The following is an 18,364-nucleotide window of genomic DNA, read 5'->3' on the forward strand; positions in this document are numbered from 1 at the left end:
ACCAGACGATGAATAAGGGTCTTATCTAGCGAAACGATCGGTCATTTCAAAAATAAAATAAAAAGTTGACGTTTTATAAGCACAAATGTTCGGCTTGCTCTGTTCTGTGATGCGCGTTCGTGACGTCACGTAATACGCAATTACGTTGAAAAGGTCACGCTTGAAAAATTGAAGAAAATGTTCTTTTTGGCTTTTTAATATTAAAACACTCAGGATGCGCACACGAAATGGGCATTTTAAACGATAAACTGACACAAATACATTTGAAAATGTTTATATGGTCCTCCTTCCGCACATTTGTAAACACATCAAACTTGACCTTTTCAACGTAATTGCGTATTACGTGACGTCACGAACGCGCATCACAGAACAGAGCAAGGCGAACATTTGTGCTTATAAAACGTCAACTTTTTATTTTATTTTTGAAATGACCGATCGTTTCGCTAGATAAGACCCTTATTCATCGTCTGGTATCGTTTAAAGCCCTTTGAAGCGGCAATGAAACTGTCATTTGGACCTTGAACCGTTTGGGTCCCAATGGAATCCATAATATGTGGAAAAATCCTGGAATGTTTTCATCAAAAACCTTAATTTCTTTTCGACTGAAGAAAGAAAGACATGGACATCTTGGATGACATGGGGGTGAGTAAATTATCAGCAAAAGTTTTTTCAAAAGTGAACTTCTCCTTTAAACTTTTCTTTAACCACAAACAAAGAAAGCAAAACTCAAAGCATTATTTTTGACAGTGAACGTTGCTAAAACTCCAGTTTAGAGGTTACAAAGCAGCTAAATAAGGTGTAAAGACAAAATCATTCAAAGGGCAACATACTGGTGTTTTCATCATGGATGTTCCTCTGTGTTGACAAGATGTAAATGCTACAATTGAAAAGATGTAACCTTAACAGTCATTCTACAGTATCAGAAGTAAAAATTTAATTCAGTAACTGCAGTTACTGTTTTTGACCAACAGGTGCCTTCAAATGTGCACGTTATGTGAAGAGCACTTGCATCTTGCAGTATGATATTACTACAAATCTGATCAAATCAGATCAGTGTGTTTTTGGGTCTTACAGTGTAAACGCTGCTGCTAATGATTGAAGGAACAGCAACACTATTAAGAAACAGAGATAATCCTGCACTGTTTCTGCCTGGATCCTTTAGCAGCTGTAAGAATCCCTCCAGTTACACACTGGAAATCCTCAAGCACTCTGCTGGTGATGAGTTGCTTTGTTTTGACTAGAAGCTTCAAGTTACCATTATTGGTACCGACTACTCATACCATGAGCGTAAAATAATAAATAATGTTACTGTGAAATCCTATTAGTCTCAAGTCTCACTCATCAGTGCAATCTCAGTCTCATTATTATCATCCATCTGTGGAGTCTCAGTCTCATTATGGGACGTCCCATTATCATCATCCATCAGTGAAGTCTCAGTCCTCTGATTAAGGGCCGTTTCTTCTGCATCATCATCCTCCTGAAAGAAAGAAGCAGATTCACAGAAGGTAAAACAAATTTTAGGATTGATGATTCACACAAACACAGAAATGTGTTTTTATCTCTGATGTTTGTGAATGTAAAGGCCCCTGTTCTTCATTCTGAAGTAAAACCCACAAATTATTGCTGTTTCTATGTAATAAATTCTGTATAAAACCACACACACACATAGACATGCACCACCTAAGTTATTTTCCGTTCTTCACTAAGGGGCAAAAAAAAAAGGTTTGAAGTACATGACCAGCTATATACTGTTAGTGAACATCCTGAAGCCTTTCACACTGCTGAGAGTGACGTTCAGATGAACATGTAAATATGTGATGCGCACTTACTGCTCAATTAACAAAAAAACTCAACAAAAATGACAGCGGTGAGAAAACAACATTTAAGAAAGATCGGATCATAGAAATGTGGTAATGTTTGCACCAGCTCAGCACTCCAGTAAAGTCATGTCACGTTTATTATTTAACTCTTTATACAAACGTATTGCTTTAAAGCAGAAGCTTAACAGTGTTAAACATGAATAACAGTGTCAGTGTCCCTTCCGATTGGAATCATATTTTAAAGCTGCTCTCCAGTGTGTTCATACTTTATCTTGCAGACGTCTGACCTTGACGGGCTGAACAGAAGAAACGAACAAGGAGATTTGCACTTCAAAGAAGGCGGAGACACACCCACTTATAATGGTTGTTCGAAGGTGTTTACTTGCCAGAGCCGGAAAGTTTGATTTGACAAGATGTTTTGAACTCCCACAACAAACTTCGTTCAACAAATTTTGTTTGAAATCATGTCATTAGGGCCTTTTTTCAGTTCTCACGGATATTAATCTGTTGTCAATTCACTGCAGACAGACAGATTCAGAGCTCACAGTATCTCACCTGATGTTGATCATCGTGCCCTGTTCTGTTTCCTGTTTGAACAATAACATCAAACTCTTACTTTGGTCAATTAGAATAAAAAATGCATACTTCAACATATTTTTAAAGATTCTTTATGTACAATAAATCTTATATTTACATTATGGAAGATCAGCTGTATGAAATACTTGCCATTTTGTCCTGCTTGTGTAGATTTCCTGCAGCGATGGTAAATCACAGCAGCAGTTACAGCTAGAACCAGCAGAACAACAGCAACAACAACACCAGCACTTTTTCTGGATACAGACGGACCTGAATCTGGAACAGCTAAAGACAGACAGTCAGTCATTATTACAAGAGATCGACTGATAATCAATTTACCAAACATTTCACTGACACTTGCACCTTATTATTTATATATATTATTATTATATAGAAAGACGTAACCCAGTTAACAGGGATATTGGCTAACATTCTGGTAAGGTTCTCAAAGTTCTGAATAAACATTAATAGAATGTTCGTGCAACTTTTCTGGTCTTCTGGTCTTGTTTTTAGAAGTTTTTTAAATGTCCTCATGTTGGGAGAAAACATTCTTGGAACATCCTTTAAACATTAGAATGACAACTAACTTTAAATGAATAAGGTTGTGTATCTGTTTTAAAAGATCATCCTTGGAATGTGAGAAAGTTTTGTTTCCTGTCCAATAGTTATTCTTCCTAACTTTTCTCTTAAATATATGTAAAGGTTAAGCAAGTGTAGAATTGAGCGCTTTCAAAACAATGTTCATGTAATCACCACATACAGTATTATCATTAGTATTTGATGAATGTTCTCATAATGTTTGATTCTGAACACAGTATTAATATGTCAAGAAAACACATTTAATGTGTTGGGAAGAATTTAAGACAGATTTTCAGATGATGTTGACTGTTAATTAATAGTGACATCATCAGGAAATTGTCTGATTCACTGATCACATCTGAAGTCTAATCACTGATCAGAAGTGTTTCATTATTAATTTGTTTAAATATTCTGCTACTGAACATGAGATGCTATTACGAATATCAGATTTTCTGAATGAAAATGTCCCGTGAGCACGAAGTTCTTAACTAAGGTGTTATTTTAAATGCTCACAGACATCAACAATCAGCATATGAAACTCAACAATGGTGATATGCTTCATGCCAGCATACAAAACTCCTTCATGGCTCCCAGCATGCATTGCAGCACAAATAAATTATGCAGCTGAAATCTTTTACTATTTATATTTGAATATTTTTTGATTGTCACCATTGTTGAGGTTTGTATGATGACTGTTGATGTCTAATCCTGCATCCCAATTTGCCTACTTATACTACGCCCTAAAACTATTGTGACGGGTGGGTAGCCCACACATATTTGGCCTCTATCATGGTTTAAATTGGTTATTTTTAAGTTTAATTTGATATGTTTTTGTTACTTTATTTAAATCCCCTTATAAGATTAAAAAAAAAAAAAAAACACAGGGCAAGTTAACAGTTTATTAAAGTCTTGAATGTACAGAAGGATGCACACTTTGCCATTTAACTCTACCTGAGTCCTATTCCTCAGGGGGGTATTCCAGAAAGCAGGTTATGTGACATACTCAGGTATGTTTATGGGTAAGCAAAGCGGATAACCTCAACTTTCGGTTCCTAAAACAAAGGTAAATGGATTAAAAAAAAAAAAAAAAAAATTGACAACAGGATGTTTTCTATGCCTCTATACAGAATATATTTCTATAATAAAAAATGTATTTGACATATCTTACCTTTCCAGCAATGTGAAAGCAAAATGACTAAACATACAAAATAAACTTAAACAGCCATGCTATCTTTGCAAGCACAGACAGTTTAGTCTAGTTTAGGTATTTAGACTTTTTCTTAGTGTCTGTTTCCATGGTGACTCGTCGATTCATCACTCTGTTGTGAATGTCTGGTGTGTTAACCATGAACATACTCTGAGTTGGATGAACTTACTCCAGGATGCATTTTTGGAACCAGCATACCTTGAGTAAGCAAGGTTTGGGTTAATCAACCAAGAGTTCAGGATATATGTGAGGGTAAGTTAACCTTGCTTTCTGGAATACACTGCTGGTCCATGGAGTGAAAGGCCACATTCCATGTGTCAGCAAACAAAGGGAGAGGCGGTGCTTCAGTCTCCCACTCTGTGCTTTTCCAAAAGAAATTGAACTGCAGCATCATGATCCAATTCGAAGGGGGATCTTTCATTTGATTTCATTCAGTTTCTCTCTTTGTTTTGTATGTTAGAGCAGTTTATTATATTGTGCTTTAAAGCAACACTAAATAACTTTTTTTTTTTACCTTAAAATTATGTTTCCAAAATCGTTTCAGTGGTTCATCAAGTCGTAACAGGGTGAAAGGCACTTCTGGATTCACTTTGCAGCCCTATATCTGCTATAACCAAACTATGCAAGTTTGCCAGAACGGGTAGCGTTCTGTAGTTCGAATGAGACATAAGAAGCTACAAATTTGACATGCTTTACGGCAAGCGTTACAATAGTTATTTTGTTTTTCTTCATTTCTTCGCAATGCATCATACTTTCATAAAATAAAGCAACATACACTACCTTGTCTGTGGACATCGTTCATTCCAAAGCTGGTGCTGGATAAACAGCGAGCGTGCAACATTAAGCTGCGGTAGGCTAAATTATTTAGGAGAGTGGCAATGGACAATTCCGCTTCCAACCTGTAGGGGGACCGAAGAGGAAAGGTTCTTAAGTGTTGCTTTAACCCGCTGGGGTCGGCAAACGCGCTGGCGCTGGATTTTCTTCACATAGTAGCACAATAAACTTAAATTACTCCGTCATTTATGGTCATACAGAAAAAAGAAATATGAAAAAATAATCTGTGATATGTCTACTTTTGTATATGTCCACTTACAATCAAATCAAAACATTGTGCTTTTGTAAAATAAATAAACAGGGTGTGCTTTCTGCCTCTCCGTCGCGGTGAACTTTTTTTTCTTGAGCACGTCTATAAACTGAAACAAAACTCAGCGAATACTTGTCACACATTTATGACCCATATATCTTTATAAACATTTAAGTGTGTACTTTTAAATGATCCGATTCAAACTGAAAACAAATATTCTCTGTTTAAGTAATTTGTATAAAACCAACAAGATGTCCAGTATCTCAAACCCTTGCTCATTATTTTTAATTTGACCACGCCCACGCGCGCAAAAAGAGATTGACATGCAAATCTCCACATGGAACGCGAACGAGCTCATTACCTCAAAAACAAAGCACCAAACTTCAAAAGTCTCTGCTTTTCGTCGAGTTTGGAAGACACGCCGTGAGCTTACATTGGATTTACCTTAGAAGGCGGCGGCGATTTGAAGACAAGAAAGATGTAAGGTAAGAAATTCTTAATTATTAGTTTATGTTATTGTTGCATAAACTTCACATTGCAGTTGAACTGTTGCTAGATATATGGTGAATATTATAATATGTAGACCCATGTTTACTGTTAAATACTGTGTTTGTGGATATCTGCTCAAACGTAGATATGTATAACATGGTAACCATAATGTTTCATATTTTGGAGCGCGCTCTGCGATTGAATGTGGAGCGTGCGGTGCGTTTGAAAAGCAAAACGCACCAAACACAAGGCATCATGTTTTTACTCTAATCTCATTTCATGTCATCACAACGAATGGAAACATTTGAAGTAACATATGATAATCAATATATTTTTATCTAGCGTAGCTGTTACTCTGAAATGTTGCTTTTGAAAGATTTAAAGGCTGCTATAGGTTATTGTTATTATTATTTTATGCAGCACTGTGCATAGCCTATGCCTACAAGGCACAACAAACCTGTTCATTATATATTGTTGGAAACATTTGTGTGTTTGTGTGTGTGTGTGTGTGTGTGTGTGTGTGTGTGTGTTTTCTGTGAATTTTAAAAAGCAATTTTAACCAGAAAAATCTAAAATCTACTCCCAAAAATCATGCAGCATCAGTATGTTCACAGTTTTATTTATTTATTTATTTATTACTGGGATGAGTCCTGCTGACTTCAACATTCTCATGAGTCTCTGTACATGAACATGGTAAAGTGGAAATCAAACACCTTGGAAATGAAAGGTATGTACAATGTTTTTAGGAATGGCACAAAGGTCTCTGTCTTTGGTAGCCTAGAAATCTAGACGCACCCTAGCGGCAGCAAAGTGTATTTTGCAGCCAGGGCAGTCTAGCAACTCTCCATTGACTTTCGAGCTGCAAAAACCTAAATTGGGTCAGGCCAATCACGTCGTGTATAGAGTAGTCGGGGCGGGCTTAACATAATGACGACAGAGTTGCGACGGTTACCTGCCACTTGAAAACAAAGAATGACGGCTGCAGGAGAACAGTCTTTCGAATCGGCTTTGTTCGCGACTCTGGAGGACTTGGAGTTAGGTTTTTCTTTGAGAAAAGAGCAAAAAACGGCACTTAAGTCATTCTTAAAAAAAAGGAAGATATGTTCGTAGTTTTGCCGGCCAGATATGGCAAAAGTTGAATCTATCAACAAGCTCAGTTGTTGGGAAAACACTCTGGTTGGGTGAAGTGCTGTCCTATTGCGTGCAGAGGGAATTTGAAAGACAGTCGTTTATCCCGCCCCTCGGATTGAGCCGTGTCTATGGTGAGTTGCCAGACCCAACATCTTGATGTAGGTCTGGCTTGCCAGGCTATGTCTTTGGATCATTGTTTTCAATAGTGTGCTTTTTTGTCATTTGTTGTGCATCTTTGGATTATGTTGTGTTGTAAATAAATCCAAACAATCTAAAAGCCATTCTTTTTTAAATCTCCTCATTCTTTGTGCAAGGTTGCTCAGGGCATAGGGCCTGATAGCTCCTAATAGAGCCATTAGGGGAGGGTCGTTGTCTTTCTCAGGTGTGAAAACCCATACATATTCAGGATGTGTTTACGCCTACTCGCATAAAGCTTTCTTACACAAAACACGTCTTACAAATTTTAAATCAATATATTGTCTTATCTGAATGAGCAGTCAGGATGATTTTCACATAGTTTTGGAGCAAATATTCTAGGCTACGTGATACAATTTTCAAAAGTCTTGTGAAGAAATAATCAGTATGGGTTTCATGGCCTTATTTCAGTGACAATTTTTTGTTTGGTGGAGGCTAAATGAGTGAAAGTGAAAGTAGGTTAAAGTATCAGGGTTAGTTAGCCCTGATTAGCCATAATAACATCTCGTCCTGCTGACCTTAGTGTTTTTGTTTTTTGTTTTGTTATTTTGTTAATGGAAGATTTTTATCATTTTTATCATTTTTGTTTGTTTCAGTTAACTGCCATCTTTTTGTTTGGACTTTGTTTGGAAGTAACTTTCGTTACATCTGCCCCTGTGTGTATATATTGTGATAGAAATATATTATGTAATGAGTATTTTCAACATTAAATGTATAGAGAAATGCAGACTAAGGATGCTCAGGTCAAAGGCCATATATACTTAACCAAAAAGTGCTTAACACAGTAGAACTATCAGTCAAATAATTAGTTTAGATCATTACAAACCAATCACCAGAACAAATCACAGTGAAGACGACTTGAGTGACACTGATTTTTACTCAACTGTATGATATAAATGTACATGTATCTTTCCATTCAGGAGACTCACTTGGTTGTTCTGGCCAGTGATCTCCCAGTTGTGAATAAAACTTAATTTCTACAAAGAACAACTTGGGAGTCGTGTCAGGTATATGCTGCACAGCTGAGAAACAGATTTTACTCTCAAAAGAAAACAGCAGAACATCTATGTGTGATTGAGGTAGTAATAGAAGGTTCTATGCTCAAAAGACCACCGCAGAGACAGTGATAGTGTTGGAAGACTATAGAGCCGCCCTCGGGGTGAGGCTGTAATACTCTGAGTTAGTATTAATGATCCTGTGTCAGACCAGCGTACACCTGAGAAGAACGGTGAGAGTGTATAGATGATAAAGGCCTGTGTGCTCATGTGTGATTGAGGTAGTGAATAGTGATAGTAGCTTCTTGACGGGACGCTAATGTTTTTAAATGCACGATTAACGCAGCGTGTATTTTCTGTTTGACCCGTGGCCCAACCCCTAGTTGGAGAAATGGAGATACACAGTGTTGCCAACCAGGGCCGGCCCGCGGCATAGGCGGAATAGGCAAATGCTAGGGTCGCCACTCATCCAAAGGGGCGCCAGAATGAGTGAACAAGTGCTTTTTTTTTTTTTTTACATTTAAAAAAAAATATATAATTTTTTTAAAACCATTAATTCGAAATACTACCAAATAAAGCAAAAAAAAAAGTCAGACTCAAAAAGTGTGTCAGACACAGAGCGCGCGCGCGCGATCAGTTGTTGGTAATTTGTTGTGTAGCGTGCGCGACGCCGCATCCAATGTAGACAGCATTGCTTTTGTTAACACACTCAGGCTCGTAGAAACGGGCCTGGCAGTTCGCGCCAGTTCTAGACACGGTGTAAGTTTCCTGATTATGACGGATGGCCGCATTTACATGACACATTATAAATGAGCATAGTCTGCGATAGATACAGTGCCAAAAAGAAGAGAAGAGGATAAAAGGGGATAAAGACAGAGGTAAAGTGATGAATGAACAGTTTATCTAATTGCATAGGAGTAAGATACTATAATTTCATAGCAGTTATTTTTACCTTAAACTTTATGTTAGCAGTTGTTCTGAGTTCTCCAGAGGCCCCAGACAGTGTGATTTTGTAACAATCATGTCAGTTTTAAGACGCATTTTTTATTATCACTTTTTTTTTATTAGTGTTTTACTCTACAGTTGTGCAGTTTTGGGGGGGATACAGTAGCCTGCAGGCCAAAAGTTTGGAAACATTACTATTTTTAATGTTTTTGAAATAAGTTTCTTCTGCTCATCAAGCCTGCATTTATTTGATCAAAAATACAGAAAAAAAGCAATATTGTGATATATTATTACAATTTAAAATAATTGGTTTTCAATTTATTATACTTTAAATTTCATTTATTTCTGTGATGCAAAGCTGAATTTTCAGCATCATTACTCCAGTCTTCAGTGTCACATGTGACATCCAGTCTATCACATGATCCTTTAGAAATCATTCTAATATTCTGATTTATTATGAGTGTTGGAAACAGTTCTGCTGCCTAATATATTTGATGAATAAAATGTTAAAAAGAACTGCATTTATTCAAAATAAAAAAATATTTTCTAATAATATAAATCTTCTTTACTATCACTTTTTATCAATTTAACACATCCTTGCTGAATAAAGGTATTGATTTATTTAAAAAAAAAAAAAAAAAAGACTGACCCCAAATTACTGACCAGTAGTGTATATTGTTGTTACAAAAGATTTATATTTTTAAAACATTTGCTTCTTTTTTTTTTTTTTTTTCATCAAAGTATCCTAAAAAAGTATCACAGGTTATGAAAAATATTAAGCAGCAGAACTGTTTCCAACTTTGATAATGAATCATCATATTAGAATGATTTCTAAAGGATCATGTGATAGACTGGAGTAATGATCCTGAAAATTCAGCTTTGCATCACAGAAATAAATGATCATTTAAAGTATAATAAACTGAAAACCAATTATTTTAAATTGTAATAATATATTGCAATATTATTTTTATTTTTTTTGTATTTTTGATCAAATAAATGCAGGCTTGATGAGCAGAAGAAACTTCTTTCAAAAACATTAAAAATAGTAATGTTTCCAAACTTTTGGCCTGTACTGTATATGGCATTTTTTAAATTTATTTGCCAAAATTAGTAATGATATTTATTTACAGGTTTATTCAAAATAGCAAAGTTCACAACTTCACATTAAATCCGTATTGTAAAACGTGCTATAAAAAAATAACGGGGACTTGAATGTTAGATGTAATGCTCTTGGTATTTGTGTTTAGGCTGTAATGTGTGTGTGTGTGTGTGTGTGTGTGTGTGTGTGTGTGTGTGTGTGTGTGTGTGTGTGTGTGTGTGTGTGTGTGTGTGTGTGTGTGTGTGTGTGTGTGTGTGTGTGTGTGTGTGTGTGTATATATATATATATATACGTATGTGTATGTATGTATACTGTATATATGCTAAATAATCATGAACACAATGACGGGGTGAAATGGGCTGTGATGCATGGGGCACCAAGTAAAATCTTGCCTAGGGCAGCAAATTGGTCAGGGCCGGCCCTGTTGCCAACTAAGCGACATTGCAGACCCCTTTAGCGATTTATTCCCTTCAAAAAAGCGCCCAAACCTTATTTCGTTTCTGAGAATCTTCTCTCTCTCTCTAGCGTTACGTCACAAAAGTGCGGACTCGTAGGAAGACCGCAGGTGCTTCTCAATACTCCAATTGATGCTTCCTCCTGAGACGCGAGTAAAGGAAATGAGGAAAGGAAACGAGGATGCATGAATAAGAAAAGAGACATTTTTCATACTCTTTTAAATGATACTCACCCGTTACAGAAACACTGAAGCTCCTAATGATGCTGAATCTGCTGTTGTTGATCAGTAGTTTATATTCTCCAGAGTCTGTGTTTCTGATGTTTGTGATGTTCAGAGATCCAGTCTGATGATCCAGCTTCAGTCTGTCTCTGAATCTCTCTTTACACTGATCATCTGTACAGATCTTACTCTGATCTCCAGTGATTTCAGCGATGAGAGTGTCATTAAAATACCACGTCAACGAATCATTCAGTTTTCTTATTACACCAGTATATAAAATAATAGATTCTCCCTCATTCACTGACTTTCTCTTCATTTTATCTCGTTCAGCAGCAGAAACACCTGAAACACAAACCAACAGATGATTGCAGGATCTTGTTTTTTGGGGAACTGAGAACAGAGAACTGTGGATATGAAAGCGATAAAAGATGCTTTGACTTTTCTGAAAAGCAACATTTATCCACGTTTTGTGCTTATAAACACATGAGGTGGACACAGTAACCAAATCTGTACTCAAGTAAAAGTACAAGTACTTATAGAAGTAATTACTCAAGTAGAAGTAAAAGTAATAATGTTATTAATAACTTCAGAGAAAAAAAATTATCCAATAAAAAGACTACAAGTAGAGATACTAATTACTTCAGATCTGATTCAGAACAAGCAAGATGATGATGATGATGATGATGATGATGATGAAGTCAATGAAGCATTTATTACAATAGGGGTTTCTCCCCATTACTTTTTGTCCACACATGACAGATGGCGTGTCATCTTGCTGTACTTTTTTTTTAAGTGACAAATTAAAAATGTCATTATGACATTATTTAGATGGAAATAATAATAATCCTTTATAATAATGATCTATAACTATTTTAATCATTTTAATTATTGTATTACACAAGATATCTTTGCAACATGCACAGTAATTCATATTTAAATCTACAAATTCCACTTTAACAGTAAATGTGTTTTTGTAGAAATTATCTATATAATGTATCTGAATTAATATACAGGTAAAGAGAAAAAAAAAAAAAACACACCCCTGAATGTCAGCAAAAAAATATCACTAAACACATTAAAGGGACTCTGTGTAGGAATTTCTCCCATCTAGTGGTGAAATTGTATTTTGCATTCAAACGAATAATGCTCTCCAGCGCCTCACTTTTCCAAATGCGCGTTGCATCTACGGTAGCCGTTATGTACTAAAAAGCTATGACAGGATGTCTTATAATAGCACTTCGAGTTTTTCTTCGGGTGAACAGGTTTGCTATTTAAAACAAACTGAAACTTGAAACAACGAAAAAAAGAATGTTACAGTATGAATTACTGACTGTGAAAAACATTAACTATGGTAATTAGTAGTAATGCCTTCTTTACTCATTATATTTTTTGAAGTACGAGCATTGTTAGATATCATCATCATCAGAGCCTTCTCTAACGTTACTTTAAGTTACTCAATAGCTGCTATTCATCAAAGAGCCTGTTTAACTTTTAACTATAAATGTTCTACTGTCTATATAATAAAGTACACAACCAAGCAATGAAAAAAAAAAAAGCTTGTAATTAAGACCGTAACATTGACTTGCCTGTCGAGAAGAAAGCAGGCAACTTCAGGGTCTCTTTTGAAAGCTTTCTCCTGCATTAGCTATCCCGACATTAACCCTTGTTTTTGTAATCTCCGGTCACGTTTCCTTTTACGGTCTATTTTGGACTTTTTCGATGACGAGGACTCATCCTGTGACTCATATGTATGTATGAATGAACGGTGTATAAATAACCGTGCAGTGCATCCTTTTAAACTTGCCGCGGCAGTGACAAGCGCCTCTCTCTGCTCTGCTCCTCCGCTTCTGCTGGCTTCAGTCACGTGACGCTGGCTCTGAACGAAAACGCGTTGGTCTAGTACTTTTTGTCCCTCTCTGCTATTATAGTTTTTCAAGATGGCGGAACTACATGGAAGCCTCCGTGGACCTACCCGTCCCATGTATATAAAGATAATAAATTCTTCGTTTACGAGGATTAGTCTGATCATTGGCATAGGTATTTGTACACCACTGAGGGCATATTTATTAATACAAATATTGATTTTAGATAATAAAATAACTAAAAAGCTACACATAGTCCCTTTAATGATGTGATTTAAATGTATATGATTTGCTTTTAAACATAATGACTCACCATATAAAATAACATTGAAGGTTTTTTCAGTGTCGCTGCTGCCGCTGCTGATCTGTAGTTGATAAACTCCAGCATCTGTGTCTGGGATGTTCATGATGGTCAGAGATCCAGTCTGATGATCCAGCTTCAGTCTGCCTCTGAATCTCTCAGTACCTTCATTACACTGAACATCTGTACAGATCTTACTCTGATCTCTATTGATTTGAGCGATGCGAATGTCATTATAATACCATCTAATTCTGTCTTGTTGGTTTGTTAAAACATCAGTGTGTAGAGTGACTGAATCTCCCTCCATCACTGACACTCTGTCTTCATCAACACCTGACAAACCTGAAGAAGAAATTAACAATACTTCATAATAAGCCAAAATTAAAATAAATGAAATTCACAGCACTTTCCTGTTGTTTGTGGGTACATAGATACAGTGCATCCAGGAAGTATTCACAGCGCTTCACTTCTTCCACATTTTGTTATGGTACACCTTTATTCCAAACTGTATTAAATTCATTATTTTCCTCAAAATTCTACAAACAATACCCCGTAATGAAAACATGAAAGACGTTTGAAATCTTTGCAAATTTAGTAAACATAAAATACAAAAGAAATCACATGTACATGAGTATTCACAGCCTTTGCCATGACAAGCTCAGGCGCATCCTGTTTCCACTGATCATCCTTGAGATGTTTCTACAACTTGATTCGAGTCCACCTGTGGTAAATTCAGTTGATTGAACATGATTTGAAAAGGCACACACCTGTCTATATAAGGTCTCACAGTTAACAGTGCATGTCAGAGCACAAACCAAGCCATGAAGTCCAAGGAATTGTCTGTAGACCTCAGAGACAGGATTGTATTGAGGCACCGATCTGGGGAAGGGTGCAGAAACATTTCTGCAGCATTGAAGGTCTCAATGAGCACAGTGGCCTCCATCATCCGTAAATGGAAGAAGTTTGGAACCACCAGGACTCTTCCTAGAGCTGGCCGACCGACCAAACTGAGTGATCGGGGGAGAAGGGCCTTAGTCAGGGAGGTGACCAAGAACCCGATGGTCACTCTGACAGAGCTCCAGCGTTTCACTGTGGAGAGAGGAGAACCTTCCAGAAGAACAACCATCTCTGAAGCACTCCACCAATCAGGCCTATATGGTCGAGTGGCCAGACGGAAGCCACTCCTCAGTAAAAGGCACATGACATTCGCACCTGGAGTTTGCCAAAAGGCACCTGAAGGACTCTCAGACCAGGAGAAACAAAATTATCTGGTCTGATGAAACAAAGATTGAACTCTTTGGCCTGAATGGCAAGCGTAATGTCTGGAGGAACATGGTGGTGGCAGGATCATGATGTGGGGATGTTTTTCAGCAGCAGGAACTGGGAGACTAGTCAGGATTGAGGGAAAGATGAATGCAGCAATGCACAGAGACATCCTTAATGAAAACCTGCTCACAAGCGCTCTGGACCTCAGCGACGGTTCATCTTCCAACAGGAAAACGACCCTAAGCACACAGCCAAGATAACAAAGGAGTGGCTTAGGGACAACTCTGCGAATGTCCTTAAAGCTCCTTTCACACAGCGCGATGATCCCGGCAAATTGCCAGAACGCCTTCTGTGTGAACGCAAACACGACCCTGGATTGATGCCGGCATCGATGCCTGGTTGGGGACCTAGTAACATTGCCGTGTTCAGTCCCGGAACGCGCGCTGTGTGAACAAAAGCCGTAATAATACCGTGTCGTAGTGATGACGCTTAAGCCGGGATCGTTCACCAGCTGTGAAACGGTATGTAATGTGCAAGTTTATGATCGAATCAGAGAAAAAAAAAAATGCACCACTTAAGATGCTGCTGAGACGTCAAATCGATGTCACGTGTCTTTACGGGTTGTGTGTGAACGCACTCTCTGATTCCGGAAAATCACAGGCAGTGTGAATGAAGCAAAATCAAACGAACCAGAGTCAAATCCGGGTCACTTTATCCGTGTATTTTCCGGAATCTCTCTATGAAAGGGGCATAAGTGGCTCAGCCAGAGCCCAGACTTGAACCCGATTGAACATCTCTGGAGAGATCTGAAAATGACTGTGCACCGACACTCCCCATCCAACCTGATGGAGTTTGAGAGGTTCTGCAAAGAAGAATGGGAGAAACTGCCCAAAAATAGGTGTGCCAAGCTTGTAGCATCATATTTAAAAAGACTTGAGGCTGTAATTGGTGCCAAAGGTGCTTCAAAAAAGATTGAGTAAAGGCTGTGAATACTTATGTACGTGTTTTTTTGTGTGTTTTTTTTATACATTTGCAAAGATTTCAAACAAACTTCTTTCATGTTGTCATTATGGGGTATTATTTGTAGAATTTTGAGGAAAATTAATTGAATACATTTTGGGATAAGACTTAAATAACAAAATGTGGAAAAAATGAGGAGCTGTGAATATTTTCCGGATGTATGTCTTGATTCATAATGTAACTGTATACAGTACAAACAGCAAAAGAACATCATTGATTTACACATTCACTCATCAGACAAAAATTCATGAGTCTTATTGACGATCTTATGCGGCTGCTGTTTGTTTGTGATGTTTGTTTGTGGCACCCGGTGACTGACTACAACTCTGCATAGCTTTACAGAATGCACTGATGACGTGTGATGTCTGCGTGAGCAGGTGCGCAGAGGTTTACATATGTTGACAGAAAGGTCGGACCAAATGCAATGACTGGAAGAACATTTTTTTGGTCCTGAGACTTCCACAGAAGATATATGTAAATGTTTTAACATTTAGACCACTTCTATTATTGATTGCTATCAGGATGTGAAGAGAGTTTCAACCAGTATAACAAAAAATGCTGATGAAAAAAAATTGCCTATCCTATTTTTTTAAGTACAAGACTTGCTTTTAAACAGAATGACTCACCATGAACCGTAACAATGAAGGTCTTTTTAATGATACTGCTGCTGATGATTTCAAGTAGATAAACTCCAGAGTCTGTGTTTGTGGTGTTTGTGATGGTCAGAGATCCAGTCTGATGATCCAGCTTCAGTCTGTCTCTGAATCTCTCATCAGCATCTTCATAATGATCATCTGTACAGATCTTCCTATGATCTCTGCTGTTTTGAGCAATGCAAATGTCATTGAAATACCATTTTATATCTTCTTCTTGTTTTATTTCAACACCAGTGTTTAGAGTGACTGAATCTCCCTCCATCACTGACACCGACACTCCATTTGAAACAACACAGAGAAAATCTGAAAAAGAAATGAACAGTGCATTAAACGCCAAACAAAAACATTTACATATAGTCCACAAGTAGAAATAACTTAAATAACAGAACCAGTACAGAACCAGTTTGACTACCCCTGACGTATCGTTACCAGGATGATCAATGATAAATTAATTTCCCAGCATCTCTCGCATATTTAAAACCTTTCCAGCAGTGACTGTATAATTTTGAGATCCAGATTTTCACACTGAGGACGACTGAAGGACTCGTACGCAACTATTACAAAAACTGGAACCATTCATTAATGCTAAAGAAAGAAACAATGCACAAAGAGCCCTTTTGAAATGGGTGATCAGGGAAAATTGTATTTGTTTTGTCTTCTGGGAAACATGCAAATACACATTGCTTATGAAGGGCAGTACTGAATAAAAAAGATCTTTAAACAAAATAAAATGTGCATTGTGTTTCCTTCTTGAGCATCAGTGAGTTTTTTCACCTTTTTTAGCCTAATAGTTTGAGTCCTTCAGTTGTCCTCAGTGTGTGTATCATTCAACAAAAGTATATTCAGTAGGCCTACAATAAACAAAAGCATAATCTAAAGATATTTAAGGGGGTTTTCTGCTGGACTAACAGGGACTTCACTGTTCACAGCACTTAGGTAGTGTTGCTTTAACTGCTTCTGTTGTTCTCCAGGCCATGGATTATAATGATTTTCCATGTTGTATTCTCGTGACGATGACTTATTTTTCTCGTGATCTCGAGACCACAAAAGTTGCTTTCTCGTGATCACGACTAATTTTTCTCGTGATCTCAAAATAACAAAACCGTTTTTCACGACGTAACCTAATTGTATGGGGAGAAAAGTAAATGTAAAACAATTTTTTTTTTAAATTTATTAACATTAGCCATTAAATATTTCTACTTTGAACTTTACTAAAATTGTGCTACTTGTCACCACATTAAGATATGACCATAAAAGTGGTTAATATTTAATATTTTTCGACACGACTTTCTCTTTCTTTCTTTCTGTATTTTGCCTTTTGTTCAATCACGCTTCACCAAATCTGGGCCTTTGTTTCAAGCAGCACACGTCACATATTCGTACTTCGTTTTTTGTGTGTTTTTTTCGCTGACATGAAGTGAGATTTTAACAAATACATGTCTTGCCATGGTCGAGCAAAAATACGAACAGCGAAATACAAACAATAAAGGCTTTTCTGTATAATATAAAGAGATTAGAATTAATATAAAAGTCACTTTCGGTTTCTTCGTTGGCCGGAATAGAGATAATAAGCCTAAATGTCTTACCATGGTCGAGTAAACACCAGAGCAATAAGATCCAACTAAAGAGAAGCTTCATCTTCGCCACTTTTCCTTAAAAAAAACAACAACACGTCTTCTTCTTCTTTTATAATTGGCAACGTGCAACCATCTGGAGCATTATCGCCACCTACTGTATCTTAATTTCATTTACTTAAATCCTTGAATTCAGTCCAGTTTGTCGTAAAAAAGATGAGATTAATTTAAGTACCATCTTTCCAGAATTATTTGAGAAAACAGTTGTAATGTCCTTTTGTTTAATTCCTTCAAGTTCCAGTCCATTCCTTAAAGCCAGTATTGAGTATTTAGTGCATTCAAACATCACATGTTCCACAGTTTCTAGTTGACTGCATGTCTCACAATTTCCAGATGGATGTTTTCCAATAAGGTGCAAAGATGCATTTAGCTTTGTGTGACCTAGTCACGTCTTCTTCTTATTCTTCTTTTTCGTTTTATTGGCAACCGCACTTTGGCTAACAGTGCATTACTGCCATCCCCCGGTAGCTTGGAGCTTGGATCAGAAACATTCCTAAGCATTCCTTAATAATCACATGATCTACAGTTTCACTCTGTCCACATTTCTCACACAAACCCGTTGGATGCTTAGATATTAAGTGTAATGTTTTATTCAAACCGGTATGTCCCACCCGTCTTGTAATTATACTTTCCTCCCTTCTATTTCTCCCTCTTTTTCTACCTTTTCCCACTTTCTTTTGCATTGCATATAAATGTCACCCTTTACTCTCATTATCCCAATATTGTTGCCACTTTTTACTCATTTTCTCTTTTATTACTGATTTAATTTCTTTTAAACTATGTGGTAACTCAATTTCTACCATCTCTTCATCTACTGCTAGTTTAGCTA

At 37.0% G+C, this 18,364-nt stretch overlaps 1 protein-coding gene across 1 annotated transcript; it reads right to left on the reverse strand.

Moving 5' to 3' along the window:
- Nucleotides 1-41: 41 nt before the first annotated feature.
- Nucleotides 42-17,584, reverse strand: LOC309476046 (uncharacterized protein). Its single transcript, XM_082139180.1, has 8 exons — nucleotides 17,488-17,584; nucleotides 15,872-16,204; nucleotides 12,972-13,301; nucleotides 10,809-11,138; nucleotides 2,547-2,681; nucleotides 2,376-2,407; nucleotides 1,106-1,477; nucleotides 42-1,036 (listed from the first exon to the last, which is right to left on the reverse strand). The coding sequence occupies exons 1-7, from the start codon at nucleotides 17,537-17,539 to the stop codon at nucleotides 1,328-1,330; spliced, it is 1,362 nt and encodes a 453-aa protein (XP_081995306.1). The 5' UTR covers nucleotides 17,540-17,584; the 3' UTR covers nucleotides 42-1,036; nucleotides 1,106-1,327.
- Between the last annotated feature and the right edge of the window lie 780 nt (nucleotides 17,585-18,364).

This window comes from Leuciscus leuciscus (genome assembly GCF_965113295.1).
Source record: "Leuciscus leuciscus genome assembly, chromosome: 15".
NCBI lineage: Eukaryota > Metazoa > Chordata > Actinopteri > Cypriniformes > Leuciscidae > Leuciscus > Leuciscus leuciscus.

Bases quoted from the DNA above. Each gene is read 5' to 3' on its own strand.
- LOC309476046 (XM_082139180.1), bottom strand. From the start codon at position 17,539: ATGAAGCTTCTCTTTAGTTGGATCTTATTGCTCTGGTGTTTACTCGAC. The intron at 11,139-12,971 runs GTGAGTCATTAT...TTTGTGTTTCAG, and splicing joins CTTCAATGTTATTTTATATG to GTGTTTCTGCTGCTGAACGA. The intron at 1,478-2,375 runs GTGAGATACTGT...TCTTTCTTTCAG, and splicing joins GGCACGATGATCAACATCAG to GAGGATGATGATGCAGAAGA.